The sequence below is a fragment of the Mus caroli genome, unplaced genomic scaffold, assembly GCF_978045245.1.
Source record: "Mus caroli unplaced genomic scaffold, Mus_caroli_1 scaffold_1, whole genome shotgun sequence".
In the NCBI taxonomy this organism is placed as follows: domain Eukaryota; kingdom Metazoa; phylum Chordata; class Mammalia; order Rodentia; family Muridae; genus Mus; species Mus caroli.
In genome coordinates this window covers 50344713-50370698 of record NW_028227256.1, presented here as the reverse complement: position 1 = coordinate 50370698, position 25986 = coordinate 50344713, and the positions used below count along the sequence as shown (strand labels likewise).

The 25986-nt window shown below is 41.3% G+C and overlaps 1 protein-coding gene across 2 annotated transcripts in view; it reads left to right on the top strand.

Moving 5' to 3' along the window:
- Positions 1–25986, top strand: part of LOC110288425 (dynein axonemal heavy chain 7-like) — a 356931-nt gene that overhangs the window by 186995 nt on the left and 143950 nt on the right. For both annotated transcript variants that reach the window (XM_085837237.1, XM_085837233.1), the window contains 7 exons: positions 527–695; positions 1687–1813; positions 2812–3031; positions 16777–17649; positions 19458–19687; positions 23776–24106; positions 24909–25255. In XM_085837237.1, the coding sequence (XP_085693363.1) occupies positions 527–695; positions 1687–1813; positions 2812–3031; positions 16777–17649; positions 19458–19687; positions 23776–24106; positions 24909–25255 (2297 nt within the window). The remainder of the gene's footprint in view (positions 1–526; positions 696–1686; positions 1814–2811; positions 3032–16776; positions 17650–19457; positions 19688–23775; positions 24107–24908; positions 25256–25986) is intronic.

The window sequence follows — 25986 nt, the reverse complement described above, 5'->3', positions numbered from 1 at the left end:
CCCGCCCCCAGCCCTGGGCCTCTCACTCTTAAATACTCTCAGTTCTCATCCACGTACAGCAGGCCACGCCACCTCACCAGGCACGCAGCTTCAGCTAATCAGGGCAGCCGGGGCATATCTCCATCAGAATGGATTTACCAGTATCCTGGCACACCTGCGCAGCTCTCATGATAGTTGTGGTTTATATGAGGAAGTCAGGTGCAAGTCATACGACTTAGCTGCAGTCCCTGGCGCCTTTGGGACTGCCGCCACACCCGCTCCTCACATCCTATAGCTGTAAGAATACAGACTAACACTTTGTCTGCATCACTTATGTAGTAGGGTTCTATGTCAAGTGCTAATATTTTCTATTCTATTCCTTTATTTTATGTTTTTCTTTTGGAGACAGTGTCTCACTAATGTAGCCCTAGGTAGGCTGGCCTCAAACTCAGAGATCTCCTGCATCTGCCTCCCAAGTGCAGGGATTAGAGGCATGTGCCACAAGAGGCTTGAGTGCTAATATTCTCTAATCTCTTTTCTTTCTTAGATAGTCTTTGTAGATGATGTGAATATGCCTGCCCGCGAGGTCTATGGGGCTCAGCCTCCCATTGAATTACTTAGACAGTGGCTAGATCATTGGAATTGGTACGACCTCAAAGATTGCTCTGTGATTAAACTAGTGGACATCCAGATCATGTGTGCTATGGGCCCTCCAGGTAGGCATACATTCTGAGTTTGTGACTACTAAGAGAGAAAATCACTCTGGTAGCATCTACAGAGATGACTGGAGAGCAGAGTATACATCCCAGATAACAATCATTCCACACTAGTGCATAGCCTTTCTTGCTAGGTCCTGCATTAAAATTTGCTAAGAGTAATTAAAGTAGTGAGAACCCAGAGGAATGGACTCTTCTGTTCCCTTTCCTTTTTCAAAGAGGAGTTTGTAAACTGAGCTAATCCTGCCATGCCTAAAATGGTTCAATTCTGCCAACCAGAGACCTCTCACTATCTTTTTTCTGCCTTCAACCTGACATTCAACTGAGAAAGACCTCTGAATATACTGCTTCAGAGACTATGTTTATGCACAGTAGATGCTAAAATTATTATATACTTTTTAAATTACTTCTTTACTGAGAATATATGAGAAAATCCCTTTTTAAATTAACTGTTATTTGTCTGTGTATTTTATTTGTTGAGCTTGGAGTGTGGTAAGCCTCTGTCCCTCCCCTGAGCTTTGTCCCCAGACCTATATACTTTAAGTAGGATACAGTTTTAAATATCCTTTAAGGATGATGCAGTTCTGTGAAGTGGCATGTTAAATGCTGTCACTTACAGAACTCGTGTGTTTGAAAATGTGCTCGTTATTCTATGGGAGGTCGACATTTCTCAGGTTCTTATAAGTACCCAGTGAAATGGATGTATGTACTTATAGACTAGTCTTATATAAAATTGGTCAAGACGTGGGGGAGGAGTAAGAATAGAATAACCAAATGGAATTTACTCAAATAATTTGATTAGAAAAACTTCATCTTGAGTGGAAATTAAGTTGTGATATTAGTGTCTCCCCAAAGAGGTAATTACTTTTAAATCTTTTGGCATACCATGAATTGATCATCTTCCAGGTTACTTTAAACTGCCAAATAGTGAAGAAAATACTTTGGCATTATTCTAGCAATATTATTAAGAACCATGCTTTCTAATCTTTAGGTGGTGGCCGAAATCCAATAACTCCTCGTTACATGAGACATTTCAATATTGTAACCATCAATGAGTTTAGTGACAAGTCCATGTTCACAATCTTCTCCAGAATCCTGGCCTGGCATCTAAGGACCTGGTAGGTAATTTAAGAGTGCTTATCTTTTCTTTCTCACTAAAGAATATAAAGTCTTATAGCAGCATATCAAGTAAGTAATAGTTATTACATGTTCCTATGAAAGAATCCCTAGGCAGGGAAAGGTAACAGCTGATGTCACTCTCTCACAAATGGGCCACTGCACTCTGTTCTGCAGTAAGTCCATGTGTGGGTGCTTGCCTTGAGGTTTCATAACTGAGTACAATTAAGGCTGAAAAGAAGTATCCAGTTTATGTTATGATTTTGGTATCCTCTTGTAGAAACCTGCAGAGGTGTTCCCATGCCCAAATTTCAGAACAAAGACTTGAGCCTCTTCTCTGGGGAAATGTTCCCCAGCTCTGGAGATTCAACTTTAACCCAAAAGATGAGTGGGTATTCTGGAGCCATTCTTACCTGGTTGTCAGCCATCTTGGCTCTCTGGTGCCTATTCTTGGCAAATTGTTATTTTGTTGCCAAGCCCAATGATGACGGAGCAGACACTTGGCTTTTCATTAACCAAGAGTTGAAAGCAGCTAATCTTTCCAAATTTATACACACACACACACACACACACACACACATATACATATTTACTCTAATCATATATTTTATTCTTCTTTTCCTTTGTAGTTTTTATGTTCCCTTTTTTTCTTTGAAATGCCTATTTTTTATGGATCTTATAGATATAAAATTGGAAATACCAAAAGTCAAAGAGTTAGGAAGCACTTGGTTTGAGCATAGTGGCTTTTGTCTGGTTCTTATGCTTTTGTACACACTTGAAATCCGCTATACCTGTTGATCCTGCTGAATTCCAAAGGTTTCTTTGGATACCTCATAAAATACTAAATGGAAAACAACTTGAAAATAAGTTAAAAATCGAGTATTATAATTAGAAGTGGGAATGTTATAAGCCAAATTGATTGAATCACAACAAAAATGTTACATTAGTCACATGAAGTATTCCTGTTTGCTAACTTTTTTTCTTACATTTTCCCCCTAAGTTATAAGTTTCCAGATGATTTTCTAGACTTGACTACACAAATAGTGAATGGTACAATGGCCCTGTACAAAGATGCCATGAAGAATCTCTTACCTATTCCAGCTAAATCTCACTATTTGTTCAACCTTCGAGATTTCTCCCGAGTCATACAAGGTGTTTGTTTGTCAAGACCAGAAACAGCAGAAAACAAAGAGGCCATTAAACGCCTGTGGGTTCATGAGGTAAAATTCTGAATCATTCAAATGTGAATACAGAAGAGCAAGGACTACTGTGGCAGTGACTGAGTCAAAGACTTAGGGATGCTTGCTGTGAAGCCCATTAGGTACTTGGCACTAATTAGGTCATTGTGAAAGTACATTTTAAAGTATTTAATACCATAAATTTTAAAGTACTCACTGTCTAATCTTGCATTTTGGCATACAGAGTATCCTGAAGTATGAATTCATTTCAGCCCATTTCCTTTAAGCATGGTAGCCCTCCCTAGGTCCTTGTTAAACAGGGTTTTTTTTTTTTTTGTTTGTTTGTTTGTTTGTTTGTGATAAGAAATGTTAAACAGGTAGTTTTATAAACAGTGACTGTATCAGTTAATTTTGTTATTTATTTGAAGATGGCTTAAAGAAAATAAAACTATGAAGCTATGAGTGTTAGGATCTCTAGTCGAGAGCCCAAAAGATATCTCTAAGTTCTCTGGGGAAAAAGGCAAGGATCTTCTGGCTATGTGCATTTTCTTTTAAAGACTTGGTAGAAGGAAGGAGGGAGAGAAAACACAAAATGTGACACATAGAAAATGACAGTTTGATATTTTAAATGATCACAGAGACTACAGAAAGGTGGAAACACCCAGCCCTATCCCATGTTCCATATGCGAATAATATAGTTGTTTTCATTTTTACTAACCTAGCAATCAGAATATGCTGCTACACTAAACCCATGTGCTACAGTCAGTAAAATTTAAAAGATCCCAATAAATCAGCTTCCCAAGGGACCTTAAATTCAATACTTGAATCCCTAAATCCTTACAAATACAAATCTGAATTCTAGTGGCCATCTGTACTTGGAAGTTATAGCCTCAGCAAGGCAAATATTACTCTTTGGAAAGCATGACCTCCCTCTCATTCTTGAGTTAGCTAACGGGCTGAGTATGGGTCATAGCTGGCGATAGGGACAGAGGCTCCATGTTTAGTGGGCAAATGGATCAAAGAAATATCCTAAAAGTCAGAGAGAGTGCCAAGGATCAAGCATTAGGGTCATTGGTAGACTGTGTCTCCTGTTATTACATGGCCTGTCACTAAAAGACAGTGGTCACTTCTAAAAGCCCAGATCCCACACCATGAAGACCATGCCTCCCTGCAGCTGGCTGTGGAGCAGAGTTAAGAAGTCTGGAAAGAGGGAAGCAGAAACCGGCCTGAGTAGGGCCACAGGCCTCATCCGGCCGGATCAGCGCCAGGGTAGCGGGAGCGCAGGGTTGCCTGACACCCGCCAGCTACCCACGACCCCCGCAGCAGGATTTTGGGACTGCTGGTGAGTGGAACACAGCTTCTGCTCCAATCCAATTGCGCGGGACCTGAGACTGCATTAGTTAGGGAAGCAGAAATCGGACTGAGTAGGGCCACAGGCCACATCGGGCCGGATCAGCGCCTGGGTAGCGGGAGCGCAGGGTTGCCTGACACCCTCCAGCTACCCACGACCCCCGCCGCAGGATTTTGGGACTGCTGGTGAGTGGAACACAGCTTCTGCTCCAATCCAATTGCGCGGGACCTGAGACTGCATTAGTTAGGGAAGCAGAAACCGGCCTGAGTAGGGCCACAGGCCTCATCCGGCCAGATCAGCGCCGGGGTAGCAGGAGCGCAGGGTTGCCTGACACCCACCAGCTACCCACGACCCCCGCCGCAGGATTTTGGGACTGCTGGTGAGGGGAACACAGCTTCTGCTCCAATCCAATTGCGCGGGACCTGAGACTGCATTAGTTAGGGAAGCAGAAACCGGCCTGAGTAGGGCCACAGGCCTCATCCGGCCGGATCAGCACAAGGGTAGTGGGAGCGCAGGGTTGCCTGACACCCGCCAGCTACCCACGACCCCCGCCACAGGATTTTGGGACTGCTGGTGAGTGGAACACAGCTTCTGCTCCAGTCCAATCACGCGGGACCTGAGACTGCTCTGGTTGGGGAGAGAGAAATCCGGCCTACATAGGGCCACAACCCTCTTCCGGTCAGAAAAGCACGGGGGCAGCTGGGGCGCAGGGTCTGCTGACACTCGCCAGCTACCCACAACACCCGCCACAGGATCTTAAGACTTCTGGTGAGTGGAGCACAGCTTCTGCTCCAATCCAATTGCGCGGGACCTGAGACTGCATTAGTTAGGGAAGCAGAAACCGGCCTGAGTAGGACCACAGGCCTCATCCGGCTGGATCAGCGCCGGGGTAGCGGTAGCGCAGGGTTGCCTGACACCTGCCAGCTACCCACGACCCCCGCCGCAGGATTTTGGGACTGCTGGTGAGTGGAACACAGCTTCAGCTCCAATCCAATTGCGCGGGACCTGAGACTGCATTAGTTAGGGAAGCAGAAACCGGCCTGAGTAGGGCCACAGGCCTCATCCGGCCAGATCAGCACCGGGTAGCGGGAGCGCAGGGTTGCCTGACACCCGCCAGCTACCCACGACCCCCGCCGCAGGATTTTGGGACTGCTGGTGAGTGGAACACAGCTTCTGTTCCAGTCCAATCACGCGGGACCTGAGACTGCTCTGGTTGGGGAGAGAGAAATCCGGCCTACATAGGGCCACAACCCTCTTCCGGTCAGAAAAGCACCGGGGCAGCTGGGGCGCAGGGTCGGCTGACACTCACCAGCTACCCACAACACCCACCACAGGATCTTAAGACTTCTGGAGAGTGGAACACAGCTTCTGCTCCAATCCAATTGCACGCGGGACCAGAGACTGCATTAGTTAGGGAAGCAGAAAAACGGCCTGTGTAGGACCACAGGCCTCTTCCGGCTGGACCAGCACCGGGGTACCGTCAGCTACCCACGACCCCCGCCGCAGGATTTAGAGACTGCTGGTGAGTGGAACACAGCTTCTGCTCCAATCTTTAAACAGTGACAACGACAACAACTAACCCCAGAGATTACCAGATGGCGAAAGGTAAACGTAATAATCTTACTAACAGAAACCAAGACCACTCACCATCATCAGAACCCAGCACCCCCACTTCGCCCAGTCCAGGGCACCCCAACACACCGGAAAAGCTAGACACGGATTTAAAAGCATATCTCCTGATGATGATAGAGAACTTCAAGAAGGACTTTAATAACACACTTAAAGAAATGCAGGAGAACACTGCTAAACAGGCAGAAGACAATAAAGAGAAAGCACAAAAATCCCTTAAAGAATTGCAGGAGAACACTGCTAAAGAGTTACAAATCCTTAAAGAAAAACACGATAACATAATCAAACAGGTAGAAGTCCTTACAGAAAAACAGGAAAACACATCCAAACAGATGATGGAAATGAACAAAACCATACTAGACCTAAAAAGGGAAGTAGACACAATAAAGAAAACCCAAAATGAGGCAACACTGGAGATAGAAACCCTAGGAAAGAAATCTGGAACCATAGATACCAGCATCAGCAACAGAATACAAGAGATGGAAGAGAGAATCTCAGGTGCAGAAGATTCCATAGAGAACATCGGCACAACAATCAAGGAAAATGTAAAATGCAAAAAGATCCTAACTCAAAACATCCAAGAAATACAGGACGCAATGAGAAGACCAAACCTACGGATAATAGGAGTGGATGAGAATGAAGATTTTCAACTCAAAGGACCAGCAAACATCTTCAACAAAATTATAGAAGAAAACTTCCCAAATCTAAAGAAAGAGATGCCCATGAACATACAAGAAGCCTACAGAACTCCAAATAGACTGGACCAGAAAAGAAATACCTCCCGACACATTATAATCAGAACAACAAATGCTCTAAATAAAGATAGAATACTAAAAGCAGTAAGAGAAAAAGGCCAAGTAACATATAAAGGCAAGCCTATCAGAATTACACCAGATTTTTCACCAGAGACTATGAAAGCCAGAAGATCCTGGACGGATGTTATACAGACACTAAAAGAACACAAATTCCAGCCCAGGCTACTATACCCAGCCAAACTCTCAATTAACATAGATGGAGAAACCAAAGTATTCCACGACAAAACCAAATTCACACATTATCTCTCCACGAATCCAGCCCTTCAAAGGATAATAACAGAAAAAAAACCAATACAAGGACAGGAACCACGCCCTAGAAACAACAAGAAGGTAATCCCTCAACAAACCTAAAAGAAGACAGCCACAAGAACAAAATGCCAACTTTAACAACAAAAATAACAGGAAACAACAATTACTTTTCCTTAATATCTCTTAATATCAATGGACTCAACTCCCCGATAAAAAGACATAGACTAACAAACTGGCTACACAAACAAGACACAACATTTTGCTGCTTACAGGAAACTCATCTCAGAGAAAAGGATAGACACTACCTCAGAATGAAAGGCTGGAAAACAATTTTCCAAGCAAATGGCATGAAGAAACAAGCTGGAGTAGCCATTCTAATATCTGATAAGATTGACTTCCAACCCAAAGTCATCAAAAAAGACAGGGAGGGACACTTCATACTCATCAAAGGTAAAATCCTCCAAGAGGAACTATCAATCCTGAATATCTATGCTCCAAATACAAAGGCAGCCACATTCATTAAAGAAACTTTAGTAAAGCTCAAAGCACACATTGCACCTCATACAATAATAGTGGGAGACTTCAACACACCACTTTCACCAATGGACAGATCATGGAAACAGAAACTAAACAGGGACACAGTGAAACTAAGAGAAATTATGAATCAAATGGATCTGGCAGATATCTACAGAACATTCTATCCTAAAACAAAAGGATATACCTTCTTCTCAGCACCTCATGGTACCTTCTCCAAAATTGACCACATAATTGGTCACAAAGCAGGCCTCAACAGATATAAAAATATTGAAATTGTCCCATGCATCCTATCAGATCACCATGGACTAAGGCTGATCTTCAATAACAAAATAAATAATAGAAAGCCAACCTTCACGTGGAAACTGAACAACACTCTTCTCAATGATACCTTGGTCAAGGAAGGAATAAAGAAAGAAATTAAGGACTTTTTAGAGTTCAATGAAAATGAAGCCACAACATACCCAAACTTATGGGACGCAATGAAAGCATTTCTAAGAGGAAAACTCATAGCTCTGAGTGCCTCCAAAAGGAAACTAGAGAGAGCACACATTAGCAGCTTGACAACACACCTAAAAGCACTAGAACAAAAGGAAGCAAATTCACCCAAGAGGAGTAGACGGCAGGAAATAATCAATCTCAGGGGTGAAATCAACCAAGTGGAAACAAGAAAAACTATTCAAAGAATCAACCAATCAAGGAGCTGGTTCTTTGAGAAAATCAACAAGATAGATAAACCCTTAGCCAGACTCACTAGAGGGCACAGGGAAAGCATCCTAATTAACAAAATCAGAAATGAAAAAGGAGACATAACAACAGATCCTGAAGACATCCAAAACACCATCAGATCCTTCTACCAAAGGCTATACTCAACAAAACTGGAGAACCTGGATGAAATGGAGAAGTTCCTAGACAGATACCAGGTACCAAAGTTGAATCAAGATCAGGTTAATGATCTAAACAGCCCTATATCCCCCAAAGAAATAGAAGCAGTCATTAATAGTCTCCCAACTAAAAAAAGCCCAGGACCAGATGGGTTTAGTGCAGAGTTCTATCAGACCTTCAAAGAAGATCTAATCCCAGTTCTTCACAAACTATTCCACAAAATAGAAACAGAAGGTACTCTACCCAACTCATTCTATGAAGCCACAATTACTCTGATACCTAAACCACAAAAAGACCCAACAAAGATAGAAAACTTCAGACCAATATCCCTTATGAATATTGATGCAAAAATCCTCAATAAAGTTCTTGCTAACCGAATCCAAGAACACATCAAAACAATCATCCATCCTGACCAAGTAGGTTTCATCCCAGGGATGCAGGGATGGTTCAATATACGGAAATCCATCAACGTAATCCAGTATATAAACAAACTCAAAGACAAAAACCACATGGTCATCTCCTTAGATGCGGAAAAAGCATTTGACAAGATCCAACACCCATTCATGATAAAAGTCTTGGAAAGATCAGGAATTCAAGGCCCATACCTAAACATGATAAAAGCAATCTACAGCAAACCAGTAGCCAACATCAAAGTAAATGGTGAGAAGCTTGAAGCAATCCCTCTAAAATCAGGGACTAGACAAGGCTGTCCACTTTCTCCATACCTATTCAACATTGTACTTGAAGTCCTAGCCAGAGCAATTCGACAACAAAAGGAGATCAAAGGGATACAAATTGGAAAAGATGAAGTCAAAATATCACTTTTTGTAGATGATATGATAGTATATATAAGTGACCCTAAACATTCCACCAGAGAACTCCTAAGCCTGATAAACAGCTTCGGTGAAGTAGCTGGATATAAAATTAACTCAAACAAATCAATGGCCTTTCTCTACACAAAGAATAAACAGGCTGAGAAAGAAATTAGGGAAACAACACCCTTCTCAATAGTCACAAATAATATAAAATATCTTGGCGTGACTCTAACTAAGGAAGTGAAAGATCTGTATAATAAAAACTTCAAGTCTCTGAAGAAAGAAATTATAGAAGATCTCAGAAGATGGAAAGATCTCCCATGCTCATGGATTGGCAGGATCAACATTGTAAAAATGGCTATCTTGCCAAAAGCAATCTACAGATTCAATGCAATCCCCATCAAAATTCCAAATCAATTCTTCAACGAATTAGAAAGTGCAATCTGCAAATTCATCTGGAATAACAAAAAACCTAGGATAGCAAAAACTCTTCTCAAGGATAAAAGAACCTCTGGTGGAATCACCATGCCGGACCTAAAGCTCTACTACAGAGCAATTGTGATAAAAACTGCATGGTACTGGTATAGTGACAGACAAATAGACCAATGGAATAGAATTGAAGACCCAGAAATGAACCCACACACCTATGGTCACTTGATCTTCAACAAGGGAGCTAAAAACATCCAGTGGAAGAAAGTCAGCATTTTCAACAAATGGTGCTGGCACAACTGGTTGTTAACATGTAGAAGAATGCGAATCGATCCATTCCTATCTCCTTGTACTAAGGTCAAGTCTAAGTGGATCAAGGAACTTCACATAAAACCAGAGACACTGAAACTTATAGAGGAGAAAGTGGGGAAAAGCCTTGAAGATATGGGCACAGGGGAAAAATTCCTGAATAGAACAGTAATGGCTTGTGCTGTAAGATCGAGAATTGACAAGTGGGACCTCATGAAACTACAAAGCTTCTGCAAGGCTAAAGACACCATCAATAAGACAAAAAAACCACCAACAGATTGGGAAAGGATCTTCACCTATCCTAAATCAGATAAGGGACTAATATCCAATATATATAAAGAACTCAAGAAGGTGGACTCCAGAAAGTCAAATAACCCCATTAAAAAATGGGGCTCAGAACTGAACAAAGAATTCTCACCTGAGGAATACCGAATGGCAGAGAAGCACCTGAAAAAATGTTCAACATCCTTAATCATCAGGGAAATGCAAATCAAAACAACCCTGAGATTCCACCTCACACCAGTCAGAATGGCTAAGATCAAAAATTCAGGTGACAGCAGATGCTGGCGAGGATGTGGAGAAAGAGGAACACTCCTCCATTGTTGGTGGGATTGCAAGCTTGTACAACCACTCTGGAAATCAGTCTGGCGGTTCCTCAGAAAATTGGACATAGTACTACCGGAGGATCCAGCAATACCTCTCCTGGGCATATATCCAGAAGATGTCCCAACCGGTAAAAAGGACACATGCTCCACTATGTTCATAGCAGCCCTATTTATAATAGCCAGAAGCTGGAAAGAACCCAGATGTCCCTCAACAGAGGAATGGATACAGAAATTATGGTACATTTACACAATGGAGTACTACTCAGCTATTAAAAAGAATGAATTTATGAAATTCATAGCCAAATGGATGGACCTGGAGGGCATCATCTTGAGTGAAGTAACACAATCACAAAAGAACTCACACAATATGTATTCATTGATAAGTGGATATTAGCCCAAAACTTAGGATACCCAAGATATAAGATACAATTTGATAAACGCATGAAACTCAAGAAGAATGAAGACCAAAGTGTGGACACTGTGCACCTTCTTAGAATTGGGAACAAAACACCCAGGGAAGGAGTTACAGAGACAAAGTTCGTAGCTGTGATGAAAGGATGGACCATTTAGAGACTGCTGTATCCAGGGATCCATCCCATAATCAGCTTCTAAACGCTGACACCATTGCATACACTAGCAAGATTTTGCTGAAAGGACCCAAATATAGCTGTCTCTTGTGAGACGATGCCGGGGCCTAGCAAACACAGGAGTGGATGTTCACAGTCAGCTATTGGATGTATCACAGGGCTCCCAATGGAGAAGCTAGAGAAAGTACCCAAGGAACTAAAGGGATCTGCAACCCTATTGTTGGAACAACATGATGTACTAACCAGAACCCTGGAGCTCTTGTCTCTAGCTGCATATGTATCGAAAGATGGCCTAGTCGGCCATCAATGGAAAGAGAGGCCCATTGGACTTGCAAACTTTATATGCCCCAATATAGGGGAATGCCAGGGCCAAAAGAATGGGAATGGGTGGGTAGGGAAGTGGGGGGCGCTATGGGGGACTTTTGGGATAGTATTGGAAATGTAATGGAGGAAAATATGTAATAAAAATAAAAAAAAAAAAAAAAAAAAGAAGTCTGGAAAGGAGCCAGGCTTGGTGGCGCACGCCTTTAATCCCAGCACATGGGAGGCAGAGACAGGCAGATTCTGAGTTCGAGGCCAGCCTGGTCTACAGAGTGAGTTCCAGGACAGCCAGGGCTATACCGAGAAACCCTGTCTCAAAAAACCAAAAAAAAAAAAAAAAAAAAAAAAGGAAGAATCTGGAAAACCTTGAAAGCTCTGTGTATGGGACCTAACTTTTCTATCCTCTTCATCACAAACACAGCAGTGCACTAAATCATGTGAAGTTAAAGTTACCTCCAGTCCCTCAGACTTACAAATGTCTGATATTCTATCTGTTCCTGGGATTTGCTCAGGGAAGGGTTCTGAAGACTGCTCTCTAGCCCACCCACTACTAATCTCTCCTCTCTTCTTCATGAAGCAACTCTCCAGGCTTTAAAGGGAAGAGCTTCCTTCTCCATGAGGCCTCATTATGTTTACATTTACATTTATTGTATTGTTTCTGTCTAAGGTTGTTCCTCCTACCTAGAGGCCTGAGCACAGCCTTGAGTCCTTTGGTCCTAATAAACCAGATCTTCTAAAGTGAATTACGCATTGGCTCGCTTCCCACCCAACTGCTGTAGTTTTCATCATTACCTTAATATGACTACTATATTTCATACTTTCTTGAGATGGTGGATACTTTAACCAAGAACCTTTAGATCAAGTGGCTTTAGATCAATAGCAGGAATTTTATCTCAAACAGTTGTAGAGACCAAGTCTGGGGAGTGGCAGTGTGGGTATCTGTGGAGAGTCTGCTTATTTGTAGACACAGCTTTCTCTCTGTGTTCACAAGATTAAGGATTCTGCAGTTTTGTTTATAAAACATTAATCTATTTATGAGTACTCTGCTCCATAACTTGATTACCTCCCCAAAGCTCCACCTATTAATACCATCAACTTGGAGGGTGGATGTCAACACATAAATTCTGGAATTACACAAAGATTTAGAACAAGGAAGCATTTCATCATGAGACAATCTTACTCTAGGAAACATCTAGAATTTTCCATCTAAGGAGCTCTGCCCTTGATCACTCTTCTGTCTGCAGTATTTTCTTCTCATTATAGGGAATGCCTGTGTCATTACTTAGAGATCCCTTTATTATATAGCATATAGTACAATTCTACAAGCCTCCCCAAACCCAGTCATTGGCCATTACTTTGATGTATTCTTTGTAACATAGAATAGCACCTGGCACATTCTGAGTTTGTTTGCTTGTTTGCTTGCTGTCTCTGCTACTGTATCCGCCTTTGCTTGTGTTCCCCAGTGTGTAGTATGAAACAAGCACTCAGTAAATAGTGGTGCATGAGTACATGAAGGGAGGAGGCAGGCAACCTGGATATTACATAATAGACTTCATCACTTGGGATTGTACATGCTGTTGCTTCTTTCTAGCCAATGGGTGGTTTATATATGCTGTAGTGTGTGTGTGTGTGACATACTCAGTTTCTTTTGAGCCCTTTGCAGATTCTATCAGATTATTTAACTTTAACGGTGGCTAATAGATCTTTGGATATTCAACAAGGTCCATAGCAAAATAACTTGTAATTTTTATGACTATTTTATATTCTCAGATATATACATGCTGGCATATAAATATGTTCAGAATTTTAATCCAGTGGTTCACAGACACTGGTTTGGGTACCTATGCCCCTTCCCCTCAGGTTGTCTGGAGGGCTTTTCTGCCTGATGTTGAGTATCTGAACCTAACTTCCTCCCTGCCTCATTGAGGTCTCCACTGACCATGCTGTTTAATACTACAACCCAACAGCCCACTCTCACCCAGCAGTTTTTCTCTTCTCCACTTTCCATAGTATATGGCAACTCCTGGTTTGTTGGGGTTTTTTTGTTAGGTTTATTGTCCATCTCCTTTAGCATGTCACAAGGACAATTTCTTTTTTCCCTTTTCTTTCTCTGATTTATCCTTCATGCCAAGAACAACATTTGACATATTTTCTTTAGTATTTAAAAAAAAAAGTCAAGTATTGAACTCAATCTGTGGCTTATTCCTGCTCAAGTAAGAAAGCTTCCTCAGGGCTTGATATATTTGGAAGACTACAATGGTGCCCTTTTTCCTTCCTAGCAGTATCTGGAAAGGACTTGATATCATTTCATAAAAGGCTTTTGAAGAAAACTGGTTTCCTCTCATTCCCTGTGGTTTCTCTGTGGCATCCAATTGTTAGCAAGCATATTACCTAGTTTACTTATTAAATATGGGTATTCTACAAAAACAAAGCAAAACAACAATCCCAAGGAGAGAAAGAGATGAATGAATTTCACCAAAATTAAATTGTTTTCATGCTGGAAAGGAAACTAAGAAAGTGAAAAGACAATACGTAGGACAGAGACAGTGTTTGTAAACCACATATTAGATAAGTGTAAAATACCCGTCATATATCAGAAAAAATTACAACTAATCTCACCATAATAAAACCAAACACTTGGCAGGCTAATTTTCAAAAGCTTGTCCTCAGAATTAGTTAGGGAAAGAAAGGGTGGGGTAGGAAAGTAAGAGAGCATCTTCTTCCCATAGATATATCTCCCGTTTTGTCAGATTAGGGGCCATTTTGATATCGTTTAGCTGTAATTGTCTCTTGAAGGCCCAGTCTCTAAATGCAGGGCTGTGTAATTCCATCCAAAATGAACTATAATCTCAGGACAGTAATAACATGAAGCAGTACTCATTGAAGGCAGAAAACGTTCTTACTTGTTGTGGCCCCAGAGAATATGCATATAATCAGATTTATTTTAAATATGCTGTCTCTGTAATAACTTATACCTGGACTAATTCAGGCATCTACCATATATCTAAAACAACTGTTGCTTTATCTAAGACAATTGTCTAAAACATGTACTTAAAAACACAACAAATAGCTTTTGTCAATAACCTTTAAAAAGTCACTACCCTTGGAAAAGAAAATAAACATCCTGGAAAGGGAGGTATCGATCCCTGGCTTCCAGTGACCACATCCTGTGGCCTGGGTCTCAGTGATCAGCTGAGGTAGTCAGACACCTTCTCAGAGCCTCAGTTCCTTTGCATGTACACAATCCATCAGGCCCTGCAAGTTACTTTAAAAATTTACTTATTTATTTTGAGATTGTAATATAATTACAAACAACATTTCCCCCTTCCCTTTCTTCCCTCCAAACCCTCCATATGCCCTTTCCCTCTCTCCTTCCTATCCATGGCCTCTTTTTTTTTTACTAGTTGTTATTGTATGCATATATGTATACATACATATTCCTAAATATAACAACCCATTCATTACTTACATGCTGCAGACCCTCTTGATCCCTTGTCTGCGTGGAAAGGGTCTCTAGTCCCAGATGAGCAAGGAGTCGGCGGGAATTGACAGACAGACTTGACACAAGGGAGTGTGGATCTGAATGTAATTTGTCAAATCGAGCATCAAACTTTTTATACAGAAGAAAATAGGGAAATTGGGTGACACACCAGCAAGATACAAAGAGGTTACTGGATTCTTACACAAAACAGAGGAATGTAAACACTGAAGAACTGGCAGGAACCAACTGGGGTAAAACTCAATGTTACAACTGGGATCAAAAACAGCTCCACCTAAGGGCCACTTAATCTTAGAAGCCAGGGGCAAGGGCTTCGTGCCCATGCCATAGTTCCTACTCTAGTCTATTGTATAGTCCACCTTCCCCCTAGGCCATTGTAAATACTTGTGTATGGGTGTAACTCAGATATCTATAGTTCTAAGTATCTACTCTGGTTCTTCTTTAGGTCACAAACTTCCTTCTTCCTAGATAATGGTAAATTTCTGGCAGTGACTTAGCTATCCATGCCCAAGTTCGGATCAAGGACTGCGGATCAAGGACTACCTAGAATCTAACTTAGCTATATGTCAAAATATCAATCTTTAGGAGCACTTGTAATAATGCAATATTAAGGGAAAACACACAGATCCATTTACCAACTAAAGCCAAGGACATTGGAGCATTCGTTATATGGGATGCCACGGTTCCAGGAGACTAAGTTTCCATGAATTTTTCACCTCAGGATAGTGCCCAGGTTTTCAGGACCTGTTGTGCTTGTCACTCCTGGAGTGGATGTAGCACTTACACTCTTACTTGCACAGGTGTTCTCAGGGATGACTGACACTGAACCAATTGGCTTGTGGTCCCCTGGGGAAGATCACCTCTCATACACCCATCTTTTCTCAGTTGCCTATAGTTCTTTGTGTAAAGTTGCAGCCTTTGGGCTTTTCCTCATCCAGTTTGGCATGTCTATTAGTGTCATCCTTGTTCAGCTTGTATGTGGGCAGTTATGCTGGTGAGACTTTGTAGGTACAGTTTCTGATATTACTAGGAGACACGATATCAGCAACCTTCCAGATCCTCTGGCTTTTATGATCTTTCTGCCCCATCTTCCACATTGTTCCCTGAGACTTAGATGTGGGGATGTTTTAAAGATGTATCCATTGGGTCAGGGCTCCACAATTCTGCATTTTTATTGATTGTGGGTTTTTTGTAGTGGTCTCCATCTGTTGCAAAGATAAGGTTCGTTCATGAGGGCTGAAGACTGCAGTTATCTTGAGAATAAGAATAAATGTTTTAGATTGCTGTTAGGGAGTAGGCTGGTTTAGTACAGTACTGGTTACAGGTTTCCCTGCAATAACCATGACTTTACCAGCATTTAATAGTTATCTACATTTCAAGTACCAGACATAATTTCCCTCTTGAAGTAGTCTTAAGTCTAATTAGAGAGCTGTTGGTTACCACCAAGGTGTGTGTGCCACTACTGCACACTTAGGGTTGTCATGCCACACTGGTCATTGATTTATAGGCATCATCCTGGATGCAAATTACTTTTCACGTATTGATCACTGAAGCAAACTATTGTATCAAACAGACATTGTTAAAGTTAATATTTAAACTTTATTATGAGATAATCTTAAGTATTCATGTATGCTTCTAATATAACTTGTAGATATTTTATACAGTATTTTGTACTACCTATTTTATGTTTTTATAATTTATACAAAATAAATAAGCAAATATAAAAAATATTCTTAATGTCACTTTTAAAATTATTCAGGTCCTCAGAGTCTATTATGATCGCCTTGTGGATAATGCTGACAGAAGCTGGCTTATTAACTACATACAAGAAATTCTGAAAAATTACATGCAGGAAGATTTTCATGATCTATTTAAAAATTTGGATTTTAATCATGATGGCACTGTAGAAGAAGATGATTTAAGAAGTTTAATGTTTTGTGATTTCCATGATCCTAAGAGGGAAGATTTTGGCTACAGAGAAATTGCAAATGTGGATGCTCTCAGGGTGATTGTTGAAGGCCATCTAGATGAATATAACAACATGAGCAAAAAGCCCATGAACCTTGTCTTGTTCCGATTTGCCATAGAACACATAAGCAGAATTTCTCGAATCTTGAAGCAGCCACGGAGCCACGCCCTCCTGGTGGGGGTGGGTGGGAGCGGAAGGCAGTCAGTCACCAGACTTGCTGCACACATGGCTGATTATTCACTATTCCAGGTGGAAATCTCCAAGGGCTACGGTAGCCATGAGTGGCATGAAGATCTGAAAGTGATCTTAAGAAAATGTGCAGAGAGTGACATGCAGGGCGTCTTCCTGTTCACAGATACACAAATAAAAAGAGAGTCCTTTCTAGAAGATGTCAACAATCTCTTAAACACTGGGGAGGTTCCAAACCTCTTCGCTTTAGATGAGAAGCAGGAAATATGTGAAAAGATGCGTCAGTTAGATCGACAGCGGGATAAAAGCAAACAGACAGATGGGAGCCCCATAGCTCTTTTCAACATGTTTATTGACTGCTGCCGCAACCAGCTGCATGTGGTCCTGGCCATGAGTCCCATTGGAGATGCATTTCGGATTCGTCTTCGGAAATTTCCTGCTCTTGTTAACTGCTGTACCATTGACTGGTTTCAGGTATTTCCATGTAAAATTTATGTAGAGTCCTCGAAATGTTGAATCTCTATCATCACTGTGAAATATTTTATAGACTCCACCTCAAAATGATGTAGACTAGCAAAATCTTTGATTTTTATCATAATGTATCATATGCAGTTATACCAGCATTAAATCATTATTGGATATAATCCATTAATATCAATATATCCCAGAACAGAATGCTAGGATTAGTCTGTCCTTATATCAGGATCCTGATTGGAAGCACTGTACTCGAAGTCCTAGATGAGAAGAACTTGAGAGGGACTGGTCACAGAAGCACTGTCTGGTGAAGAGAGCCAAGAGGGCATGATGGGAGGACATGTAGAATACAGACAGACCTCCACCCTCTGGCTTATTCCTCCCTCTGCCCTATTTACCAAACCCAACAAAAATTCAAGGGAAAAGATTGTGGGAATTTTTGTAGTAGAGCTTTGTCTCAGAAAGAACAGGCTGAGACCAGAGAAGCTATGACAAAGATGGTAGGGTGGGGGGAGAGAAAAGCAGTAAACGTGTGAGAAGTCAGATTCTCCTGATTTTCTGTGGCACCACCGAGCAGCCTTCCCACTTGCAGTGTGCCTGTGACTATAGTAGAAATCCTGTATGTAGATCTGACACAACCACTTATGGTGCTGGAAATTTATATAGACCTCTGTGGCCTCACAATTTACTTCAGGTGAGCATCCTTTGTTCCCTTCTTTCTTGCTTTGTACCTACTAGGTAATATTATAACAAGGTGAGATGAGGAGGTACATCCATGGAACCAAGGCTTTCTACAGCCTTTAAAAGAAAAACAAAACAAAACAAAACAAACCAGGACCAAGACCTTGGGAAAGACATGAACTTGAGAAAATGGGGCTGGATGGAAGAGAAGGGATTGGGATAACGGGAGTAGAGGAACCCAGAGGGAGGTGTCATGGTTGAGGTCAGAAAGTTAGGAAGGGCCAAATCAGATACAAATTTGCAAGTTGGTTGGGATCTTTTCAAATGCACACTGGGAGGACTTCCTGAGTTGTACTAGGAAGTGTGCTATGAGGGTGTTTTCTATTTTGTAAAGACATTTTGTGTCTTTCTGAAGAACAAAGGCAGCAAGGCTAACAGTGGAACATATTGGCTAAAGATAACAAACACGTTAGCGAGGATGGCGGTGATGTGGAAAGAAGGGAGCTTGGACATGATGAGGAGAAGGGAGAGTTAGGCGTGCGATGCTGTAGAACTTTCTCATGCAACACAGAGAGGTCTGAGGCCGTGGAGCAGAGGAAGGATGATCCTGGGTTTTGACACGTTGGTGACTGATGGTGAAGTTTGCTGAGTTGAGAAAGACTACAGCTCTGATGGGGAAGGAGATTGTGGTACAGGCTTGTTGACATTGAGGTGCCTGAGCTATCCAAGAGATAGGTTGTAGTCACTTATGTGATTCTGTCCTTTAACGGGAAAGTATAAAAAAAAAAAAAGAGAGGAGGATTAAATGAAATAATACATAGCATACACAGGGAAACACACATTGAGTTTAGATCCCCTTCCCCTTTCTTTGTCCTGTTAACACTTGGTAACTATGTCTCTAAACCCAGAGTAAACTGGAGAGAGTAGCTACCAGCCCTGGCCACCACAGTCATTTTGTCTCAAGCAGGCAAGGGCAGGAAGAAGGCTCTTCATGAGCATGTCTTTTCCACTGTATGTCCCAAACTATTCCTCTCTATTTCCAGCCCACATATTGCAAAAGGCCGAAGCAGTAACAGGATCATATTACCCACCTTGATGAATTGCTAAAATATTCATTTTAAATTTAGTCATGGCCAGAAGATGCTCTGGAAGCGGTTGCTTCACGGTTCCTGGAAGACATTGAGATGTCAGAGGAAATCCGAGAAGGCTGTATTGACATGTGTAAAAGGTTCCACACTTCTACTATCAACTTATCAACGTCCTTCCACAATGAACTTCAAAGATATAATTACGTGACTCCCACCTCCTATCTGGAATTGATCTCTACCTTCAAACTGTTGTTAGAAAAGAAAAGAAAGTAAGGATGAAATGTTCTGTCTTTAAGTAAGCAATGAACGTTTTAAAATGTTTGTACAAAAAATGACATAGCAATGGTGCAAACAAATGCTATGAATATAATGTTTTACTAAAACTGGGAGTCAGTTTTACAGTCATGGTAGGAAGCAGTCTATTCTTGGGTGTAATGATGTTGCCTAGTACACTATAAATTAATCATTGCATTTACTGCAAGAATAGAGATATCACTGGGGAGATGGCTGTACAATCATGAGGACCTCAATTGTAATCCTCGGAACCACAGCAGGGAGCAGACACTGGGTGGGCATGACAGCGTGTATTTATAATCCCAGTTCTGGAAGATGGAGACAGGCCAACCCCCTGAGGCTTGCTGCTCAGTCAGCTTTATCAAAGTAGATGGTGTTGGAGGAATGAATCCCAAGTTGACCACTGGCTGCAAAACACAAATACACATGTGCACCTTCAAGAACATGTTTCCCCCACACATAGAAGAGCAAGGTGTTCCCTTAGGGTAAATGCCTAGGATTCCTTGACAGTGCTGTTGAGTAAGGACCATTTAAGAGTGGGGGTTTTCCCCTTTTCTTAGGAATACGCTGATGGAAAATCCTTCGCTTTGGGATCTCTACAGCCACAATCCCAGAGTCCACCATTCAGTTTTTAGAGCTGGCTTTTCTTCTCTACTAACCTTCCATTTGAAAAATGTCAGTACAGAGCGCAAGAGGCACATGCTATAGCCGGTGTCAACATGAGGTTTTCAGAGAAACTGATCTCAAACGTCCTTTGCTTATACTTGAAATGCACTTGAATTTAAAACTTACTAACATTAAGATCAGAAGCTAAGAGTTTAGAAAGTGTTAGTAAACTGTGCCACAGCAAGTGTCAACATGCGTTTTCAGAAAAGTTGGCCCTAGACTTTCTTTCTGTCTAAAAACTTAATAGTTGGAATGCATATTCTAAAATTTAAGATGTATTAACTTTAAACTCGCAGCAAGTTGAAAAATTAGAAAATTTTAGTGGTATCCCTTAAGAAAGTCTTCAGTTAATATTGGATCTCAAATGCTCACTAAAGTGAATTCTATATTGTATTTCTACAATTTTGCAAAGGGAAAACAAGCAAGATTTAGAGAGACTTTAGAGAGGCACACTAACATTCCCTGCAGCAGGGAGCCTGATAGCTTTGCATTTTTACCCTTGTTGTATTTTTATCTTAGGTTTAACAAATCAAGTTTAGTTACTTAAATAATTTATGAATGTAGTTAATCAAACTTATCTGTACTGTGAACCATAAAACCCAAAGGTGACCACTGGCTGAAAAACACTAATACACATGTACACCTTTAAGAACATGTTTCCCCCACAGTTTCCCTTCATAGCTTTCTGCAAATTAATTTTTAATATTTATTTTTACATTTTGATTAAAATATTATATCTTTTCTCCTTTCCCATTCCTTCCTTCTTTCAATCCCTCCCATGTCTCCTTCTCAAATTGATAGCCTCTTTTTCCTAAATTATTGTTTTATACACACGCATATACACACCCGAACACACATACAGAGATATATAAGTACAACCTGCGGAGTCCATTTTTGTTGTTTGTATGTATGATTGCAGGGCTGACCACTTTGTGTTAGATAAACAGTCAGGAACTCATCCCTGGGAAAGACTAATTCTCCTTCTCTTGGCAGTCACTAGTTGCCTGTGTTCCTTGTCTCTGGTGGGACCTTGTGAGATTTTCCCATCCATGTTAACATTTCTATTCATATTGCTTTTGTTCCAGTCTTGGTTTATGTACCCCTTTCTAAGAGAGATGACATCAATCAGACTTTCTCGTAACCTGGATGTTAGAATCTTTCTGCCCCCCCCCCCTTTCTCTGATGTCCCTGAGCCATAGGTGCAGGAGCTGTATCACAGATGCATCTGCCCAGCAGGGATGAGCTCTCTCCAACACAGCTTTCTCTGTATCATGTCCAGTTGTGGGTTTCTGTAATCGGCTCACTTTGCTGTACAGAGAAGGTTCTTTGATGAACAATTTCAAATGTTCTTGCAAATTAAAAATTTAAAGTTCTCTTTTAATTTCAACTAGAATTCATATGTTGTATTTGTGGTCATTTCAGTTGCTTAAACCCCAGATCTCTCAATAGCCAGTTATAACTAGAAAACCAAGTCATCATGTCACTTGACCAAAAGTCAGTACTTAAAATGCCACCTGGGATGAGTGCTGTTTCTATCTTATGCTGACAGAAGCAAAGCCTTTGTAGAGCTCCAGGCTTTGATGGAGACCAAACTCACATATAATACAGGACTGAACATAGATCTGTGCCTCTGTTCCTATTTTTGTCAAATATTTTACTTTGTCAGGGGGAATTCAACACATGATAGAAATGTATGTTTCTGACTTTCTTTTCCTTCCCTATCACAGCCTTTCCTGTGGTTGGTTTTGCTTTTCCTCCTTTGGGTTACTTTGTATATGATAAGCTGGGGCTTTTTGGAATGTCTCAAGCTGGGCTCCTTTGTATACCTCAAGTTAGTGTCTTACTCCAGCTACTTCTTGACTTTTGAAATATAGCATCTTTGAATAAATGTAATATTTTAAAATAAATTGAGGGCATCATCCTGAGTGAGGTAACATATTCTCAAAGGAACTCACACAATATGTACTCACTGATAAGTGGATATTAGCCCAAAAACTTAGGATACCCAAGATATAAGATACAATTTGTTAAACGCATGAAACTCAAGAAGAATGAAGACCAAAGTGTGGACACTTTGCCCCTTCTTGGAATTGGGAACAAAACACCCATGGAAAGAGTTACAGAGATAAAGGTTGGAGCTGTGACAAAAGGATGGACCATCTAAAGACTGCCATATCCAGGGATCCATCCCATAATCAGCTTCCAAACGCTGACACCATTGCATACACTAGCAAGATTTTGCTGAAAGGACCCAGATATAGCTGTCTCTTGTGAGACAATGCCGGGGCCTAGCAAACACAGGAGTGGATGCTCACAGTCAGCTATTGGATGGATCACAGGGCCCCCAATGGAAGAGCTAGAGAAAGTACCCAAGGAGCTAAAGGGAACTGCACCCCATAGGTGGATCATTATTATGAACTAACCAGTACCCCAGAGCTCTTGACTCTAGCTGCATTTGTATCAAAAGATGGCCTAGTCGGCCATCACTGGAAAGAGAGGCCCATTGGACTTGCCAACTTTATATGCCCCAGTACAGTGGAATGCCAGGGCCAAGGGGTGGGGGTGGGGGGGGACTGGGGGGGGAGTGTATTGGGGACTTTTTGGATAGTATTGGAAATGTAATTGAGGAAAATACCTAATAAAAAAATGAATTGTTATAGATAAGGAGATTTTTCTTAGTAGAGAACATACAAGAACAAGCATTTCAAAGAATATTAAAAAATTTTAAAGGGCTAAAATTATTTCTAATCAGTTACCATTTCTTTAAAAATCACTTTGCATAGAAAGTGTTGAGTTTCAATATTTTCTTTTGTCTTAATAAAAAAAAAACATCCTATTTCAAGATGTAATTTAAATACATTTTAAATATAGGTCTCACTGTGTACCCGAGGCTAATATAGCCCAGCCTGGCTAGCCTCAACATCCTAACAGGTGGGAAGATATAATAACTTTTGAATACATGGCAATATTCAAAATGACCTATTTTTTGCATCGAGGTCTCTTTGAAGTAAGTGACTATTGCAAGAACTATAGTATTGTTGGTAGCAGCTCACAGTGGAGACTAACGTTACAGGGAGACTTCTTATTTTTGGTACAGGAGGCTTTTTGCCTTGTTACTAGTGTTTTTATTTATTCTTGGAAGCTTTTGTTATATACTCAGAGGCACTGAAAACACACAAAGGACTGAAAGTTATGACTGGTTGGTCATAACTGTGTACAATCCAGTGTTGTTTTGTTCATAATTTGTATTTTTTTTCACACCTAGTACCTGTGAAGGACTTTTAGACCATAACTTTAGTTACTTCAAAAGGGGTGAAAGACTCAGAGCTTGCAGGATGTCCCTTGATGCGATGAACAGATCTGCACATCTCACCTCATTTCATCTATTTGCATCCAGTGAAGTGATGAAAATGAAAAGGAGATACGAAGTGGGTTTGGATAAGCTGGACTCGGCTTCGTCACAGGTGGCCACCATGCAGAGTGAGCTGGAGGCGCTGCATCCACAGTTAAAAGTTGCCAGCAGAGAGGTTGACGAAATGATGATAATAATTGAGAGAGAGTCCATGGAGGTGGCCAAAACTGAGAAAATCGTGAAAGCTGACGAAACAGTAGCGAACGATCAAGCCATGGCAGCCAAAGCCATCAAAGATGAATGCGATGCCGACTTGGCCGAAGCCCTACCCATTCTGGAGTCTGCACTGGCTGCCCTTGATACCCTGACCGCACAGGTGAGAGCTGTGCCCTGGGCTGAGGCTTTACCATGGGGTGGGGGTGGGGGACCACAGTTTACCTTCTCTCAAATTAGCATCCGGATTTTGTAAACATTTTTTTAAATTGGCAAGAGGATTCCCTAGTTTACTTGAAAAGAAATGCGTTTTCATGACAAAGGCATTTTTGAAAAGGTGCCAGTTGACACTACTACTACAACTATTACCACCACCACCACCACCACAGGAGCAGCCACCACTGACACCACTGTCACCACTGCCCCCACAACCGCCCCCAGCACCCTGCTAGTTCTACCTCCTCTTCTTTCTGCTCAGCCTTTCTCCATCCTGGCGGTTCCTTCCAGAGTCTTGTGTCACTCCCCCCCCCCCCCCCACTGTAAGTTCCCACGATTATCCTTTTGTTGTTTTAAGATTTCCTCCCAAGAGGCCCTTGGTTTTGTGAAGATCATATGCCCCAGTACAGGGGAATGCCAGGGCCAGGAAGCAGGAGTGGGTGGGTTTGGGAGGGGTGGGGAGGTATAGGGGACTTTCAGGATAGCATTTGAAATGTAAATGAAGAAAATATCTAAAGAAAAAAAAAGATTCCCTCCCAATTGACTTGTCAAAATTCTTGCCATGATTCTACCATTGATGCCATTTCTGCCCAAAATGTAATGTCCACATTAATGTAATGTCCACAGAAAATGCCCATTCCTTAGGGTACCTTAAAACCTAGTTTGAAAGATTGGACTTGTTAATATGACTTCAATGGGTGTACAAGCAGACATTTATTTCTATTAATAATAGAACCTTGCTTTTCAAGGATATCACAGTTGTGAAGTCCATGAAGAGTCCCCCTGCTGGCGTCAAACTCGTCATGGAAGCTGTCTGCATATTGAAAGGGATCAAAGCTGACAAAATCCCTGACCCAACTGGTTCAGGGAAGAAAACTGAAGATTTCTGGGGCCCTGCTAAGAGACTTCTCGGTGACATAAGGTTTCTGCAGTCACTTCATGAGTACGACAAGGACAATATTCCTCCTGCTTATATGAATATCATAAGGAAGAGTTATATCCCCAACCCAGACTTTGTTCCAGAGAAGATCCGGAATGCTTCAACAGCTGCTGAGGGTCTGTGCAAGTGGGTCATAGCAATGGACTCCTATGACAAGTGAGTGTGGCGAAGAAACCTGTCGGGGCTGTTGGGTTTGACCTCCCATTCATATAGACAAGAGAAAGCTAGGAGCCCATGTGAGAAAAAGGGTGGTCAGAAAACACATGTTTCAATTGCTGCTTTTATTTTTACTAGAACCCAAACTGTAGCAGTTAAAAGTAATATGTAATTTAATGATAATTAAAGTTTTGGGAGTTAGGAATACTCTTTACTAAAATATTTCTAAAGTTTCCCCAAAGCTTTTATTTATTTACTATGTTGAAAAATTAAATTGAAGAAGTACTAAACTTGTACCAAAACACTTAAAAATAAACAAAATTACGGCATGGTAGTAAAGATTGACTTTTTTATATCTTAAAATTGTAAATTTTATTTAAAATAGGGAAGATGTTGGGGTGCAACTGAGTGGTAGAGAACTTGCCTAGCATGTACGAGGACACAGATTCTATCACCAGCACTAGGACATAGGACTATTTGGGCTGGAGAGACAGCTCAGTCTGTAAAGTACTTGTCTTACTGCATAAGAACCCGTGTTCAACCCACTGAACACATAAGAGAAGCCAATCATAGTAGCACTAACTTAGAATCTCAGCACTGGGTAGGCAGCAGTGCAATAGGTGTGGCCTTAGAACTTAAAATAGGCATAGGCTGTCTTAGCCTACCCTGCAAGTTCCAGGCCAGCTTGAGAGACTCTGAGGGGTGACAGCTCCTTACCTGCTCTCTTACCC